An 18601-nucleotide genomic window follows, 5' to 3' on the forward strand; every position below is an offset into this window, starting at 1 on the left:
TAAAATGTTTAAAGCTTTTATTAAGGGTGAACCTAATGTTTAAAGTGGAATAGCTTCCAATTCCAAATATAGAAATTAAGGTTTTTCTATTTTTAGAATAAACTAAAAGGAAAGAGTGTCGTATAAAATGGAACAGATGGAGTAATGTTTTCTCAGTAATAAACAAGCATGAAATTTTTTTGTGTTCATCCGTCCAATCTGTTTGAAGTTAACACCATTGTTAGCCCACAATTAAGTGAATACAAACGCGCAGACATAACAAAAATAAATGTGAAACTTCAAAGGGCATATATTAGAGTTACGAGAGCCCATCATCGTACATGCATGGTATTATAATACACAAATGAAATTCCTTTCTTGTACAAAATGATATTTCTTTCTTATACGATACAAAATGAATTTCACTCAAGTACAAAAATATTGTATTTTTTATTACACGCACATATACATATAGTTTACATGCGCTCCACTGACTGCAGCATGCCCTCTTTGTAGTTTATTTTTATTTTTGGTCTAAGCATGCTTCACTTTCCAACTGTAGATTCTGGCTGTATTCTTTGTACTTTGGTGCCTACATTGTTAATTAAACAGCTCTTTGGGACATTCAGGGGCTAAACTAAACTGGTAGAGTTTATTTGACCTTGAAGTACTACTTGTGGAAGTAATATATGTGTAGCCAAAGGTTATGGTGGCCCTGGTGGGCTGGATATGATACTTTACGCGAGATCTATTTGATTTGGCACGAATTTAAGAAGAAAGAGGAGACTTTTAAACTTGTGGTGTAATGTGGCTGTAAATCATTGCATAGAGGAAAATTGTTTTAAATATGGAAAGAGTTCATTTTTTTGGCGCGGACTAAAAAGGAAATTGATTCCCATAAATTGAAACGGATGAAGTAATAAGGAGCACTTTTTGATTTTTAATGAGCTTTATGCCACGTGAATGTGAATTAGTCGGAATCCAATGCAAATACATCGAATGAAATACCAAATATAAAGTTTGTACCAAAACTGATCGGCCAAACCCGTAATCAGCACGCTAGCTCTGCTACTGCGCCTAATCCTCCAACCCTTGAAATCAAAATGATAGTTCACCGACTTCTAATTGGTCTTCTGACTTCATTCCTAAACTGGAGGGTTTGACAAAATTACTAAACGAGCATTCTCCTTAATACTTAGTAAATGTATTAAAATTAAAAAGGCAATGAAGATGCTAAGAATCATTCTTTTACTCACTTAAACAATAAAATGGTTGCCAACAATGCTTACTTCCAACGGTTACTTCCAAATTAGCTTCGTCATATGGAAATAGTACTTTTTGAACCTCTTTCAACCAATTACCTAAAGAGGCGAAAGGATCATTTCAACTAGATAGATGAATATTATGTCCGTTTCAGAGTACAACATTAAAATTGAGAATTTGTCTTGCTATGCTCCCCACCTCATCCTCATAGATGATGACAAGATTAATCGCTTAGCCCATGGGCAACTACCGAGTATTAGAAGAAGATATGACAAAACTAATTTTTTTGTCACTTGAAATTTGTATATACTTTTGTTTTTGGAAGAGTATAATTATGAATATCTCTTCCTTGTGAAAGATTGAATTAGTCAATCTTCTCTCGCGGAGGTAAAGTCCATATCCCTTTCTGGTTTTGTACTTTTTTGGTGTATTTATATTGACATGGTAGGGATCTAATCAAACCTTCCATAACCAAAGGCACACTGCCGGAGGTTAATGGCTTAATTAAAAAAAAAAAAAAAAAGAAGAAGAAGAAGAAGAGCTATGACAAAATGTTTCAAGGTCAAATCTAGGAACATTCTTTTGGTGCATACGACTGATGTTTGATGTTTCTATGAACTTAAAATGGTTCTTGGCTGGTACTATGTCTTCCTAATTTTTACTAGTTGCAGTACTAAACCCGACTCTATCGTAGGAGATAGAAAACGACTATTACCGTAATTACATAATTATTTGTGGTTTTATAAAAACGGGTCTTTACATCTATATCCAGTTTTGAGGTTACAATTGAACCTATACTCACTTTGTAAAAAATTAGTGAGATGCACTTCAGATGAAAAATTGAGTCTGAAGTTAAAAAATTTCGTCTGAAATGAAAAATTGCACTTCAGATGCACTTAAGGCCAAATAAGTCTGAAGTGCAACCAATGGTTTCATGCACTTAAGATCAACAAGTCTGAAGTGAAAAATTGCACTTCAGATGCACTTAGTGCCAAAAGATCTGAAGTGCAACAAATGTTTTCTACACTTAACGCCGATAAGTCTGAAGTGAAAAATTGCACTTCAGATGCATTTAAGGCCAAATAAGTCCGAAGTGCAACCAATGGTTTCATGCACTTAAGGCCAATAAATCTGAAGTGGAAATTGCAGTTAAGGCCAAAAGGTCTGAAGTTCAACAAATGTTTTCCTACACTTAAGGCCAATAAGTCTGAAGTGAAATATTGCACTTCAGATGCACTTAAGGCAAAAAGGTCTGAAGTGCAACCAACGTTTTCATGCATATAAGGCCAAATAGGCCTGAAGTGCAAATTGCCTAGAAACAGAAATTTGATCTTCGAATTTTAACAATCCAATATACGATTTAATACCTAAATAACTCCAAATGAGCTCAAATTTGAAACATAACCTCCAAATATCATCAAGAACAAATTCCAATCATCAATTTGTCCAAACAACAACAAATCTAACAAACCCATTTGCAATTAAGAAGAAGAAAAAGAAGAAACCATAAGCAATAGTGCAAAAGAAAGTGTCACAATACATCACCACTGTAAAACATCATAAACTACCTTAAAATATATTCACAAATACCATATAAAATCATTGTTACAACAAGAAGAAGAAGAAGAAAGAGGAAATAAAGACTTGAAGTTGTTTAAATAGTGGGTACAAATTATAAAAATTTAAAAAATGGGTACAGGTTAAATGGGGGCAACCAAATAGGGCACCCCGTGTAATTTTTACTATAAAAACATATACGGGATTACATAAAAATCAAAGAAAACTGAGGTGATTCAATGTTAGAAATACAAGGTACCAAACTGCTAAGTAACTGTTGGGCTAAACTAGCCCAAATACACTCTTAACATGGTATGATATTGTCCTTTTTGGGCCAAGCACGCACGGTTTTCCTTAAAAGGTCCATTAAGAGATCCCCACATCTTATATGTAGGCTCCCAATCTTTTCAGCTACCAATGTGGTACTTTGTTTGCACACCCAACAATATCTCCGTCGAAATAATTCACGGGTTTCCCCCTCGAACTAAGTTCCATGTGACCCATTGCCACGATCCACGGGTCAATTTTCGAGATTCACTGTGCCACCCACATGGTTAGAGTATTATGGCAACCGAAGCCTGCAACTAGATTTGTGTTGTGTGTGCACGGCCCTGCATCATCACTTTGCCATCTCCATACTCGTCCCGTCGAACCTGGCTTCTGATACCTAACGAATACTTTGGACGAGAATAAAGACGTGCTGACACATGCACGCGTTACATGCATTTTTTTGGTAATAACGTTACATGCATTCATTACAGCTTTCACAATTATATATTTTTTCGTAATGGTATGATATTGTTCGCTTTGGGTCAAGCCCACATGGTTTTTCCCGAAAGACCTTACACCATTAAGAGATTTATATACCTTATATATAGGTTCCCAATCTTTTCAGGTATTAATGTGGTACTTTGTTCGCACACCCAACAGTAACACTGTATCTTTTCAAATTAGATATCGTTTGGACTTGCTCCCAATTTGGACTCCTGAACACACTTTAAGCGGTTAGCCGTACAATCAGACCGGAGCAGTTGAGGATTTTATTGTACGCATGAAATCTACATGGTCAAAGATAGAGAAGAAGTTCACTTGTATACAATACAATTGTAATTTACATTATTGGTGCATTATAACTTGTTAAAACAGGCCATTTTCTTATTTTCTATGTTTCTAAACTAGGCTTATTATTAAGAGTTACCTATTATTGTAGATCATTTTAACTTGATGTTGTATATAAATTATGCATTGTCAGTGCACAAGAGTTTTACTTTGAGAGTATCAAAGAGCTAGAGATGAAACCAGAAGTGAATGCTAGACTTTTGCACCCATTTGGCATCATCTTAGAAGGAACCAAGAAGCACATCAAAAGAAATGCAGATTACCTAAAGACTGAGTAATGAATAAATTGGAAAATAGATAACCTCTCACCACCTGCATTAATTTGCAGATTTTATCCTTTCCTAGTTTAAGTTACAGAAACCAAGAACATTGAAAAGTTACAAAGAAAAAGTGAAACCCCCCAAAAAAAAGGTGGGGGGAGGGAGGGGTTAACAAGAAGACAGAAGTATTGCCTATAAGATCTTTGACCTTTGACACTCAGCTTAATTACACTTGCAATTTGGAAAAAACAAATATGGAACCTACAGATAAAAGTTGGGCTAAACTGGATTTCTGTTGATTTACATCGACCAATGCACCGTCTATGTGAGCTTGCTCACATTGCCGGTCTCAATCTGTTTGGTTTTCAGGCGTAGCAGTTGCTGTTGTAATGCAGTAAGATATATTTCCAGGTTGATATCTACACCTCCTTCATCAATCAATGAAGGTGAAAATTTAACAGTCAGAGCGAAGGAAACTCTCATATGTTGTTCCGCTCAATGTCTTATTCACATCATCCCAGTTCCTGATATGCTCCCGCAAAGGTCCACTATGTATCTTAACTTGGCGGCTACTTAAATTCATTTGTGGCAATTTTAGAAAATCTAGTACATCTCCCAATTTCTGCAACAAATCCAGAAAATAATGAGCAACAGAAAGGAACGAGTATCTTTCCGTATAGAAAAAGGGAAAAGAATAAATTGGCCCTTCAATCATATAGTGTCCTGACATTACTAAACAATTGATCTTGAATTTCTTTGCATTAAGGAAACTTCAACAGAGTGCATATAGGTTAATTTCCCATATGGTTACTAAATTTTATCAACTACTATAATAGTAAAGTACTAAAACTACTTTTTGACACTTTAAAGTAATTGAACTTTACGTAAAACACAATACTATTTTTTCCCGCATTAAAGTAACTGCATTTTATCCTTTAGCAAAATCACCAAACTTTACCCATTAAAACGACTAGACCTACCCCTCAAGGTGACTTTTCTATTACAGTGGGCAAAGTTTCGTGACTTTACTGTTATAGTGGGTAAACGCCATTTACTTTAATATGACAAAAAGTAGCTTTGTGAGAAAAAAAATTACTGACTATATGCGAAATTAAGAAACTTGACGAGATATAGTTGAAATGAGAAATTATCAGAACTTCTTGGATTTTAATGCAACGACGCATGACAAGGTAATTATAACTTCAGAAATGTATTTTCTTACAGTCTGATTTCTGATAAGATCTTCGTAATAGAGAGTTAGGTGCCGAGTGCTATTGAAGTACTCCAATGCCTCAGTGGCTGCCACTTCCATTTTCTTCAAATCTGTGATCAGTAATGTTGTATTGATTTCTGGTTTATACTTCGCGAGAGTAGAAGCCTAGGAGAAGCAGCAAAGTGATTAGATTGTATATTATGTCCATGTGCCTGCACTGATAAAGAGGGATGGGTTCGAGAAGATACCTCGTCAGGTGAGTGCACATGAGACTTGTGTGTTCCATTCAAGAGTTTGGCATATCGATCATAGGAGTTCGAAAGCACTGAAACCATACGCCGCAGTAGATTCCTTCTAAAGAGAAATATAGCGGAAACGCCTTTGTTGTTGAAGTACTCAACAATTTCCTTATGGTGTTGTATCAGCCCCTGCATTTTCCACAATTAACCAAGTCAATTTTCCACAATAAAACAATAGTTTCAAGCATCTCCACTAGCAAAACAATGAGATCTTGCACAAAATTAGAACTCTCTTTTATCTGATGAAGACCAGCAATATCACAATATTCCGCTAAATTTTACTTGCGCAACAAATGCTGCTAATAAATGAAGTGTTAAACAAATGCTATCCTTTTCAGACTTTACTCTACGTGAACAAGTGCTATTAGTATACGAAGTGGTTTTGAAACAAGACTAGTTCGACCATACAGACTTCCTCTTTTATGTGACGCATCATTGTGTGGATAAATTAGCCAACTGATTTGATAAGATCCAAATTTGCTCAATCAGTAGGAAAACATTGAAAGACCCAAGTTTGATGCATGATCTACTTTTAGAAATTACCACCCATAGCAAATAATTATTTTGATAAAATTACAAACCTGAGTGGATCTCCAAGAGAAATTTATTTCAATGCAATGAAGTCCGGAAGGCTAAAGGTATTCAAGCACAACAAAAATCTGGTTCGAAGAGAAACTTTTCTAAAGGTATTTTGATAATATTTTAGGTTTTTTATATTTTAAATTATGTGGATTTTTTGTCCTAATTGGCTATTTAAAGCCTTGTTATGCTTAATAAAATAATTTGAGAGACATTTTCAGTCAATACTTTTAATCTTTTTGCTGCCCCATCTATTAAAAAACCAACACATCTCAACTCAAGCAGCGCAATCTTAAGCTAGGTATACGTCTCACATGGCACATAGTAGGATGCAGAGTGCCTAGCAATCTGAAACAACTGTGACACCCCCCCCCCCCCCAAAAGTAGTTTGAGAAGATTTTTGGAAAGTTGGAGCACACTGTCTCCCCTTCCACAACATTTTTATCCCTGCCTACATCTCAGCGAAACTTTAAGTTTAAAACATGTAAATCAACGAAAAATATTTTACCTGATTAAGCATCCACTTGAAGCCAACTGCAGCTGAACAGTGATTCTTGGAAGCACTGGTAAACAAGTCCAAATTGTAAACACTGTCCAATGTCCTCAAGATTGAGGAGGAATTTTCTCTCCGCTCTTTGACGGAGAAAATTTCACCATTGGAGCTTATATTAATATGACTATTTAATAGTGTCTCAAACCATCCACTCCCAGACCTCTGGGTTGACAGAACAGCAAACAGCCGTACAGGATTACAACCACATTCACCCCTACAATAGATGGCCAAAGGAGATGAAATGAATACAAGACAAATATGTAAAAGACTGAGCTAAATAACTCAAATACCTACCTGTTAAAGGTTTTCGGTTTAGGATAATGCAAGTATGGAATCTGGGATCGGTCAGTGTCATATTCGTGACACAACCTTTCTATAACTTCAATGTTCCACAATTTGCTCGTTGTCTCGGTGTTAGTTTGCTTAAGACAGGTTGAACAGATATAAACACCGCAAACCATTGCAAACACTACAACAATCATCCTCAATAATGCTGGAGATTTCTTGGGAGGTTTTATGATAAGAGAATCCTGGCATTAAAATAAAAGGACAGATGTCAATGCACCAGATCAACGCAAAAGAGGAAAATAAAATTGCAACATGAATTGACCTCAAATCACAGCCTTAGTAATGAACTCGTTCCTTGGGCAATTAATCTTAAACATCGAGTAAATGCTAGTTGACTAAACAAATAGAGAAATCAACTCATGTAAAGGCAAGTTAAAAAAAAAAACTGATTACTGTTATAAAGAACCACCTGCTATTTTTGATATAAAGCAGCAAACTCAATCTAGTTAGCCTATAAAATTTGGATTAAGTTACATACAATCTTTTGTTATAGGTTGACTATCATTTTTATTAGGTTATCAATTAATGGTAGAAATACCTGTAATACTTTTATAAGTGACCCTTTTTGTGTTAAACATTTTTTGCACTATTAATGCATAGAACTTAAACTCAAAAATTTACCTCCGAGAAGTCATGAACCACATTCTCAAGTAGTGGAAGATGTATAGTTAGTCTCTTTAAGAGGTTAATTCATAGTAGTAAGGGCCCATCTGGCCATAAAAAAATCAGTGTTTGGCCATGAAAATTTCAAATCCAACTTGAAGTTGAATTCCGAAATCTTTTGAAATTTGAAAAACTCCAAAAATCTGTTTTTCAAAATTTTCATCCCAAATCACTCACAAAAATTTAAAAACAACTACAATTTGTATTCGTGTCCAATCACAACTCCCATTTCCAAAATACCATTTTTCAACTTGAAATTTTTTTTTCACTTTTTTCTGGAATTTCATAATGCCCACTAAGTATTTCAGGTGAAGTATTGCATCTTCACAACAACTCTATAAACAAACAGGGAAAAAAAAATGAAAAATCTTCTTCCACTCAGTTTAATACAGACCCTAAAAATGAGACCCCAAAAAATTATTTTAGCTCACAAATGTCTGCACCTGCCTCTACTAATGTGTTTGTACAAAAAAAAGATCAAAACCCCAGATCAATGAGTACAAAATACAGGTAAAATTTGTCATGAAATACATCTGAGACATCTTTAAAACCACCATGAATAAAATTTCTGGACAAATCCGAGTTTCCCAAATAACCAATTAGAGAAAGGGAAGGAGAGTCCAGCTTCAACAAGAATGTAAATGTACCAAGAAGAAATATTTAGCAGGATCTCTTATAGAATATACTCAGCAAAAAGCAAAGCACAAAAAACAGAAAGGAAAGGAAACCATTGTCCATTAATTAAAAAGAGGAACTTGAAGGGGAAAAAATTAAAAAAAACAAACCTTTGTAAAGAAACAGATTTCTTCAGCCATTGTAGTTGAGCCAAAATCAAAAGGGAAACTGAAGAAAGAAGAGGGAAAGAGGAGAAAGAGGTGGAGGCTGTTGAATTAGTAGTTCTTTTGTGCTAGTCTCTTTCTAATTTTCAGAAGAAGGAGAAATAGTGGGAAATGTGGCCCTATAGAAGGAGCATTTGAGTGCAAATAGATACGAATATTTGAATGAATAGTACAAGTGTTTTGGATATATGAGGTTGTCGTCTTACTTTTTAATGCCGGAATCTAAGATAGAGCCATTGTAATTTAATGGGAGATTTTGTCCAACTCACACCAGCACCCATATGGACACTATTTACGTAATTCTATTTGAATTTGTCGAAGCTTATACCATAAAAAGGAAAGTTTTTAATATAAAATTAAATTATATTACTATGAATTTCATTTGAAAAAAAAATTGCGAGATTTACGACTAAAAATAAAAATTTCTCTTGAAACCAGTATTTCATGGTTTAAACTAGTATTATTTGGTTTCAACTTAAAATGTACTCCATTAAGCGCTACTTTTCCCCTTATTTCCTATTATAATTTCGGAATTTTGTTTTAAACCACATAGATAGGATATAGAAAAAAGCATTGTAGTCATTTTTCCTTTTCTTTTTGCCTTTTTTTAAGTTGTGAAATGTTGGCAAAGAATGAACTTGTTAATAGGAAAAATGTAAAGAAGAAGAGATGGTTTGAATTCTTACTATTAAAAAACATAAACTAGGGACAAACAAGTTCTCTAGCTAAACAAAAAAATTTATCGCATAATAAATTATTTATTTATTTATTCATGTCAATACGTGAATTTAGTAATAGAAAAAAGGTAAATAAATTATGTAGCTAAATAGAAAATAGGAATTTGTTCTGTGATCAATTTTTCTTTTGTTTGTTTATTCCTGTTAATAAAAATCTGTACGTTGCACTTAGTTGAAATAACAGATGATGTCAAAAAAAGTACAAAGTAGTGCAAAAAAAGAAGTTGGTGAGTAAAAAAGGACAATGCTTTTGATATGGTAATCCAATTAAAAGTATGTTTGTAGATGAAACCAAAGAGACTTCAAAAGATAATTAAGACAAAAAAGGAAAAAGAGAAAAGGAAAAAAAATTGTAAAAGTGATTAGATTTAATTACCTTATCCGTAACCTTGGTGAGACCCTTGCTTAAGTTTTGAGTCTCACACATTGTTTCATGAAATTTAACTCATATTAGCAAGATTTCATATTCCTTTTAGCTCTTTGGTGGTTCTCATTTATTGATTAAATTAAGCTCTAATTGTGTTAGATGCACTATAATCGCATGTAAAATGAACATATTGAAGGTGCTGATCACGTATGCATGATTTTTATTTATATATATTGATAGTGTAAAGATGTGACGACCCGACCGGTCGTCTTAAGAATTTACGCCCCGATCCCATATTAACTGCTTCCCCCGAGTCTATTTGTACTATTTTGATTTGCCGGGATGTTCGGTTTTAAGTTTCGGAGAGTTTTGGGATACTTAGTCCCTAAATGAGAGCTTAAGTGTTGGAAAGTTGACCGTAGTCTGAACAGTGTGAAGACGGCCTCAGAATGAAAATCTGATGGTTCTATTAGCTCCGTTAGGTAATTTCGGGCTTAGGGGCGTGTTCGGATTGTGTTTTGGAAGTCCGTAGCTAATTTAGGCTTGAAACGCCAAAAGTTGAATTTTTGAAGTTTCCGGTTCGATAGTGAGATTTTGATCCGAGGGTCGGAATGGAATTTTGAGAGTTACAGTAGTTTCGTTATATCATTTGGGATGTGTGTGCAAAATTTCAGGTCATTCGGAGGTGGTTTGGTTGGGTTTTTGATCAAAAGCGTAATTTGGAAGATTTTGGAAAACTTAGGCTTGAATCCGATGTGTTTTGGTTGATTTGATGTCATTTGAAGTGTTTTGAAGATTGGTACAAGTTTGAATAAGGTTTTAGGATATGTTGATGTCTTTGGTTGAGGTCCCGGGGGCCTCGGGTGTGTTTCGGATGCTCAACGGATCATTTTTAGTTGTTAAAAAGTTGCAGAATTGCAGGTTCAGCAGTTGCAGATATTTACTCTTCGCGTTCGCGAGTGGACCCTCGCGTTCGCGAAGAGTCAATGGAGGTTAGTGAAATTTTAGCCTTCACATTCGCGAGGAAGGCTCCGTGTTCGCGAAGGGCTGGATACTTATGAACCGCGTTCGCGATTGGGCTTCGCGTTCGCGTAGGAGGAAAATTGGCCCATTAGAATTTACTCATCGCGTTCGCGATGAGAGGAACGCATTCGCGAAGGCTTGTCTGGGTAAATCATCGCGTTTGCGAGGGCCTTGTCGCGTTCGCATAAGAGGACTTTTGGTCAACGTCATTTTTGTGCTTCGCGAACGCGAGGCCTTGACCGCGTTCGCGAAGAAGGAATTAAATGCCTGGGCAGAATGTTTTAAAAGGTTTATTTCGTGAATTTTAGCCTAGGTTCCTCCATTGTTAGGCGATTTTGAAGCTTTTTCAAGAGGGTTGAAGAGGGATTCAAGGGGAATCACTTGGAGGTAACATTTTTGATTTCATAACTCATTTTATGTGATTAGGGACCTAATTAGTGGTAAAAAATTTGGGAAAAATGAGTAATTAGGGCTTGAGTTTAAGAGACCTTTAAATGAGGATTTGAGGGGTCATTTGGACTCCGATTTTAGTATTCTTGTTATGTATAGACTCGTGAGAGTACGAGATTTCTGAAAATGTAAATTTCGCCCAATTCCGAGATGTGGGCCCGAGGGGCGTATTGGTCATTTTACCTAATTTCGCGTATTAGCTTAGAATTTAATTGTAGGATTAGTTACTTGAAGTGTTATTTACATTATGAAATTGAATTGAATAGATTTGGGTCATTTGGAGTCGAGTACTTGTGGCAAGAGCGTGGTTTCAAAATGATTTTTGAGCCGGTTCGAGGTAAGTGGCTTGTCTAACCTTGTGTGGGGGACCTTCCCCTTAGGATTGGTGTAATTAGTAATTGAAATGCCTTGTACGGGAGGTGACGAGTGCATACTTATGCTAATTGTTGGAAATCCGGTTTTCTTAAAGTAATTACTAGTATGTTTCCTTTCCTGTTTCTATTACTTGCACTATTAAGCCTGTTGTTAGCTTAGGAAAGCATGTCTAAGTGACTTAATTGCTCTATTTGCTCAACCTATCTTACTTGACTTATGTGCAGCATGCTATGCTAGAATCACTTGTTGCCTTAATATGAAATTTTTGCCATTTCTGTATATTTTTCTGTTGCTGCTATGTATTTATTTTGGGACTACGGATGTGAGATTCCAGTAGCTCCCCCTTGTATGTTTATTATGGGACTACGGATGTGGGATTTCGGTAGATCCCCTGCACAGTTGTATCGAACTACGAGAATACAGCCGGTAGATTCCCCTAGTACTGGATATTTACATTTGGGACTACGGAACGGGATTCTGGTAAATCCCCGCGCACTATGAGTTGGACTACGGGACGGGATCCTGGGAGATCCGCTGGACATATACATATGGGACTACAGGACGGTATCCTGGGAGATTCCCGATTTGTTATTATTGGTGCTGAGCTGTATTTCCTTTCCGTGTTTACCTTGTTTTTGTATAGTTGTTGCTGTCTGTACATCCTGTGTTATTTTATTGTCGTACTTATTTATACTGTTTTGTTCTATACTGTTGAATCTTTATATTCTATTTAACCTTAGTAGGGCTCTGACCTTCCTCGTCACTACTCAACCGAGGTTAGGCTTGGGACTATTGAGTACCACTGTGTTGTACTCATTCCTCTTCTGCGCATGTTTTTCATGTGCAGATCCAGGTACCGCTACTCAGGCCTTCCATCCTTGAGAGAGGCGACTACTCTAGAGACTTCGAGGTACATCTGCCGCGTCCGTAGATCGAGAAGTCCCTTTCTATTTTAGCTGTTAAACATTGCCCTTCTATATTTTTCTTTCTCGTTAGATATTCTGGAGGTAAACTGTTAGATATTCCAAAGGCTTGTGATTCGTGGGTTTTCAGGTCTTGGATTTATGTTTTGGGTTTGAGAGTTGAATATGGTGTATGCCGAGTGGCACATTTACACACTGTTATTACTATTTAAAGTTGTTTATTCTTCCGCAAATTTTGTTTTTTTTCCGCAATTTAGGCTTACCTAGTCGTAGAGACTAGGTGTCGTCACGATGGTTCACGGAGGACGAACCGGGGTCGTGATAAGTTGGTATCAGAGCTTTAGGTTCATAGGAGTCATGGATCACAAGCCGGTTTATTAGAGTCTCGCTGATCGGTATGGAGACGTCTGTACTTATCTATGAGAGGCTATGTAACTGTTAGGAAAATTCCACTTCATTTGATTTCCTTGTCGTGTGATATTTTGACATCACAATTCTAAACTTCTGTCTTCTATTCTCTCACAGATGGTGAGGACACGTGTCATCCGAGATGATCAGGCACTCGCGCCCCCTACTGCAGCTGTCAGAGGTCGGGGCTGGGGTAGAGGCCGAGGATGCGCACGTGGTGCAACCAGAGTACCTGCGCGAGCTGCCGCCGAGGTACCACCAGCAGTTCCAGTCGGAGTCCAGGCACCTAACACGTCTACTGCTACTACTACCCCAGCTCTTCAGGAGACTCTAACACAGTTCATGGGCATGTACACCACTCTGGCTCAAGCAGGGTTACTTCCCCTTGCTGCAGCTACATCTCAGGCCGGGGGAGGAGCACAGACTCCCGCCGCCTGCACTCTTGAGCAGCGAGTGCATGTTGAGCAGGTCCCTGAGATTATTCCTATACCACCTGTAGTGCCAGTTTAGCCCGAGGACAGGGTAGCGGCTTCCGAGGATGAGCAGCTGAGGCTTGAGAGGTTCAAGAAGTACAAGCCTCCTGTATTCAGTGGTCTAGCATCAGAGGATGCTCTGGGATTTCTTGATGAGTGTTACCGCATTCTCTGTACTATGGGTATCTCAGGATCAAGCAGGGTTTCTTTCACTACCTTCCAGCTTTGAGGAGCCGCATATGAGTGGTGGTGCACCTATGAGTTAGATAGTCCAGATGAGGCTGCATCACTAACTTGGGCTCAGTTTTCAGATCTGTTCCTGAAGGAGTATGTTCCTCAAAGCCTCAGGGACGCATGGCGCGCGGAGTTTGAGCATTTGTGCCAGGGTGCTATGACTGTTTCAGAGTATGCGATCCGTTATACCAGCTTGGCCAGACATGCCCTAGCCTTGGTTTCTACTGTTCGCTAGAGCGTTCGCCGGTTTATTGAGGGCCTTATTCCCAGCATCAGATCTAGCATGACTCGTGAGTTGGAGATGGATATTTCTTATCAGCAGGTAGTGAGCATTGCTAGGAGGATTGAGGGTATGCATGCTATAGAGAGAGAGGAGAGGGAGGCCAAGAGGTCTCGAGAGTCGAGCCATTTCTCTGGTGCCCGTGCTCCAGCTGTAGGTCGTCAGGGTAGGGGTTACATGAGTCGTCCTATTCATTCAGCTCTTCCAGCAGCCAGTAGTGTTCCAGCTCCTCCTAGGCCTCAGGAGCTTTATTATGCACCACCGGTATCTAGCACGCCTCCTGCGTGGGGTGCTTTCAGAGGTCAGTCTAGCAGACCTGGCCCGAGCCAGTCACTGCCACCACATCCTGCCAAAACTTGTTTTAAGTGTGGTGACACACGTCATATGGTGAGGGATTGCCCCAGACTTGGGAGGGGTGCACCTCCACAGACTTCTCAGCCATAACGTGCCCCGCAGAGTTCTTAGGCTATGGTTACAGCTCCAGTTGCTATCCCACCTGCTCAGCCAGCTAGAGGTGGAGGTTGGGGAGGTAGAGGTTTCCCTACAGGGGGAGGTCAGGCTAGATACTATGCCCTTCCTGCCCGTACCGAGGCGATTGCCTCCGATTCTGTCATCACATGTATTATATTGGTTTGCCACAGAGATGCCTCGGTTCTATTCGATCCAGGCTCTACTTACTCTTATGTGTCTTCGTATTTTCCTCCGCATTTGGGTGTATCTCGGGATTCTTTGAGTTTCCATGTTTATGTTTCTACTCTTGTGGGAGATTCTCTTATTGTGGACCGCGTTTATCGGTCATGTTTGGTTGCTCTTAGTGATTTTGAAACTAGAGCTGATCTATTATTGCTCAACATGGTAGATTTTGACATGATCTTAGTCATGGACTGGTTGTCGCCCCATTATGCTATTCTTGATTGTCACGCCAAAACCGTGACGCTGGCTATGCCAAGTGTACCGCGTGTTGAGTGGAGGGGTACTTTAGATCACACTCCTAGTAGAGTTATTTCTTTTCTTAAAGCTCAGCGTATGGTTGAGAAGGGGTGTGACACGTATTTAACTTATATGAGAGATGTCAGTATTGATACCCCTTAAGTTGATTCAGTTCCAGTAGTACGGAACTTTCCCGATGTGTTTCCAGCTAATCTTCCAGGCATGCCACCTGATAGAGATATTGATTTTGGCATTGATTTGTTGCCAGGAACTCAGCCCATTTCTATTCCTCCGTATCGTATGGCTCCTCCTGAGTTGAAGGAGTTGGAGAATCAGTTACAGGAATTGCTTGATAAGGGTTTTATTAGGCCCAGCGTATCACCTTGGGGTGCTCCTTTCTTGTTCGTAAAGAAAAAGGATGGTTCTATGCATATGTGTATTGAATATCGCCAGTTGAACAAGGTTACAATGAAGAACCGTTATGCTTTGCCTCGTTTTGATAATCTGTTTAACCAGCTTCAGGGCGCACAAGTGTTTTCTATGATTGATTTTCGCTCAGGTTACCATCAGTTGAAGATTCAAGAGCCAGATATCCCGAAGACTACTTTCAGGACTCGGTATGGTCATTACGAGTTCCTTGTTATGTCATTTGGGCTGACCAATGCCCCAGCAGCCTTTATGCATTTGATGCACAGTGGGTTTCGGCCGTATCTTGACTCGTTCATCATTGTCTTTATTGACGATATTCTGGTGTATTCCCGGAGTCGGGAAGATCATGAGTAGTACCTGAGGACTGTGCTTCAGACTTTGAGAGAGAAGAAGTTATATGCTAAATTCTCGAAATGTGAGTTTTGGTTGGATTTAGTGGCATTCTTAGGCCACGTGGTATCGAGTAAGGGTATTCAGGCGGATCCGAAGAAGATAGAGGTCGTGCAAAGTTGGCCCAGACCATCCTCAACTACTGAGATCCATAGTTTCCTTAGTTTGGCGGGCTACTACCATCGTTTTGTGGAGGGGTTTGCATCGATTGCAGCCCCTATGACCAGGTTGAGCCAGAAGGGTGCTCCGTTTTAGTGGACGGAAGAGCGTGAGGCGAGCTTTCAAAAGCTCAAGACAGCTTTGACCACAACCCTAATTTTGATACTGCCTACAGGTTTGGGGTCTTATATAGTCTATTGTGATGCCTCGGGGGTTGGCCCCAATATGGTGTTGATGCAGGACGGTAGGGTGATTGCATACACGTCCAGACAGTTGAAGATACATGAGAAGAACTACCCTGTTCACGACCTTGAGTTAGTTGTCATTGTTCACGCCATGAAGAATTTGGCTCCATTACTTATACGGTGTTCCCTGTAAGATTTATACTGACCATCGGAGCTTGCAGCACCTGTTCAAGCAAAAAGATCTAAATTTGCGCCAGAGGAGGTTGTTAGAGTTGCTGAAGGAGTATGATATCACTATTTTTTATCACCCGGGCAAGGCCAATGTGGTGGCCAATGCTTTGAGTCGCCGAGCAGAGAGTTTGGGGAGTTTGGCTTATTTACCAGCATCGGAGAGGCCTATGGCGATGGATGTTCAGGCCTTAGCCAGCTAGTTTATGAGATTGAATCTTTCGGAGCCCAATCGGGTTATAGCTTGCGTGATTTCTTAGTCGTCTTTATTAGATCGTATCAGGGAGCGACAGTATGATGACCCTCATTTGCTTGTCCTCAAGGAAAAGGTTCATCACGGTGATGCCAGAGATGTGACTATTGGTGATGATGGGGTATTGAGGATGCAGGGTCGGATTTGTGTACTCAATGTTGATGGGCTTCGGGAGTTGATTCTGGAGGAGGCCCATAGCTCGTGGTATTCCATTCATCCGGGTGCCGCGAAGATGTATCAGGATTTAAGGCAGTACTACTGGTGGAGGCAGATGAAGAAGGATATAGTTGGATTTGTAGCTCGGTGCCTCAATTGTCAGTAGGTGAAGTATGAGCACCAGAGGCCGGGTGGGTTGCTTCAGCAGATAGAGATCCCAGAGTGGAAGTGGAAGTGGATCACCATGGACTTTGTAGTTGGGTTCCCGCGGACTTTGAGAAAGTTCGATGCTATTTGGGTGATTGTGGATTGGCTGACCAAGTCTGCTTATTTTATTTCTGTGTGTACTATTTATTAATCGGAGCGGTTGGCGGAGATTTATATCCGAGAGATTGTTCGTCTGCATGGGATTCCAATGTCCATTATCTTAGATAGGGGTACTCAGTTTACATCACGATTCTGGAGGGTCGTCCAGCAAGAGTTGGGTACTCAGGTGGAGTTGAGTATAGCATTTCACCCTCAGACGGACGGACAGTCCGAGCCCACTATTCAGATTCTTGAGGATATGCTCCGTGCGTGCGTGATTGAGTTTGGAGGGTCTTGGTATCAGTTTTTGCCATTGGCGGAGTTTGCTTACGACAATTGCTATCAGTCCAGCATTCAGATAGCACCATATGAGGCTTTATATGGGAGACGGTGTAGATCCCCGGTGGGCTGGTTTTACCCGGGTGAGGCCAGATTATTGGGCACGGACTTAGTTCAGGATACTTTGGAGAAGGTTAAGGTGATTCAGGACAGACTACGTACAGCTCAATCCAGACAGAAGAGTTACGCGGACCGGAAGATTCGTGATATTTCCTATATGGTTGGAGAGTGGGTTCTGCTTCGGGTTTCATCTATGAAGGGCGTTATAAGATTCGGGAAGAAAGGGAAGTTGAGTCCGAGGTTTATTGGCTCTTTTGAGATATTGAAGCGTGTTGGGAAGGTTGCTTATAAGCTTGCCTTACCTCTCAGCTTGGCAGGACTTCATCCGGTATTTCATGTTTCGATGCTCCGGAGGTATCACAGTGATCCATCGCACGTGTTGGATTTTAATTCAGTCCATTTGGACAAGGATCTATCTTATGTTGAGGAGCCAGTGGCAATACTGGACAGGCAGGTTAGGAAAATAAGGTCAAAGAACATCGCTGCAGTAAAGGTTTAGTTGCGGGGCCAGCCGGTCAAGGAGGAGACCTGGGAGACCGAGCAGGATATGTGCAACCGTTACCCTCATCTTTTCACTACTTCAGGTATGTCTTTACGCTCGTTTGAGGACGAACGGATGTTTAAGTGTAGGAGGATGTGACGACCCGGCCAACCGTCTTAAGAATTTATGCCCCAATGCCCTATTAACTACTTCCCCCAGTCTATTTGTGCTATTTTGATTTGCTGGGATGTTCAATTTTAAGTTTCAGAGAGTTTTGGGACACTAAGTCCCTAAATGAGAGCTTAAGTGTTGGAAAGTTGACCGTAGTTGGAACAGTGTGAAGACGGCCTCGGAATGGAAATCTGATGGTTCCGTTAGCTCCGTTAGGTGATTTCGGGCTTAGGGGCGTGTTCGGATTGTATTTTGGAAGTTCGTAGCTAATATAGGCTTGAAACGCTGAAAGTTGAATTTTTGAAGTTTCCGGTTCGGTAGTGAGATTTTGATCCGAGGGTCGGAATGGAATTCCGAGAGTTGCAGTAGTTCCATTATGTCATTGGGTATGTGTGTGCAAAATTTCAGGTCATTCGGAGGTGGTTTGGTTGGTTTTTTTTATCCAAAGCGTAATTCGGAAGATTTTGGAAAACTTAGGCTTGAATCCAATGTGTTTTGGTTGATTTGATGTCGTTTGAGGTGTTTTGAAGATTGGTACAAGTTTGAATAAGGTTTTAGGATATGTTGATGTC

The 18601-nt window shown here is 39.5% G+C and overlaps 1 protein-coding gene across 1 annotated transcript; it reads right to left on the bottom strand.

The window, feature by feature from the left end:
- Positions 1–4204: 4204 nt before the first annotated feature.
- On the bottom strand, positions 4205–8890 carry LOC107773096 (uncharacterized). Its single transcript, XM_075242085.1, has 6 exons — positions 8619–8890; positions 7117–7352; positions 6778–7036; positions 5640–5819; positions 5401–5556; positions 4205–4800 (listed from the first exon to the last, which is right to left on the bottom strand). The coding sequence occupies exons 1-6, from the start codon at positions 8646–8648 to the stop codon at positions 4633–4635; spliced, it is 1029 nt and encodes a 342-aa protein (XP_075098186.1). The 5' UTR covers positions 8649–8890; the 3' UTR covers positions 4205–4632.
- Between the last annotated feature and the right edge of the window lie 9711 nt (positions 8891–18601).

Source organism: Nicotiana tabacum, chromosome 21 (genome assembly GCF_000715075.1).
Source record: "Nicotiana tabacum cultivar K326 chromosome 21, ASM71507v2, whole genome shotgun sequence".
NCBI classification, from domain to species: domain Eukaryota; kingdom Viridiplantae; phylum Streptophyta; class Magnoliopsida; order Solanales; family Solanaceae; genus Nicotiana; species Nicotiana tabacum.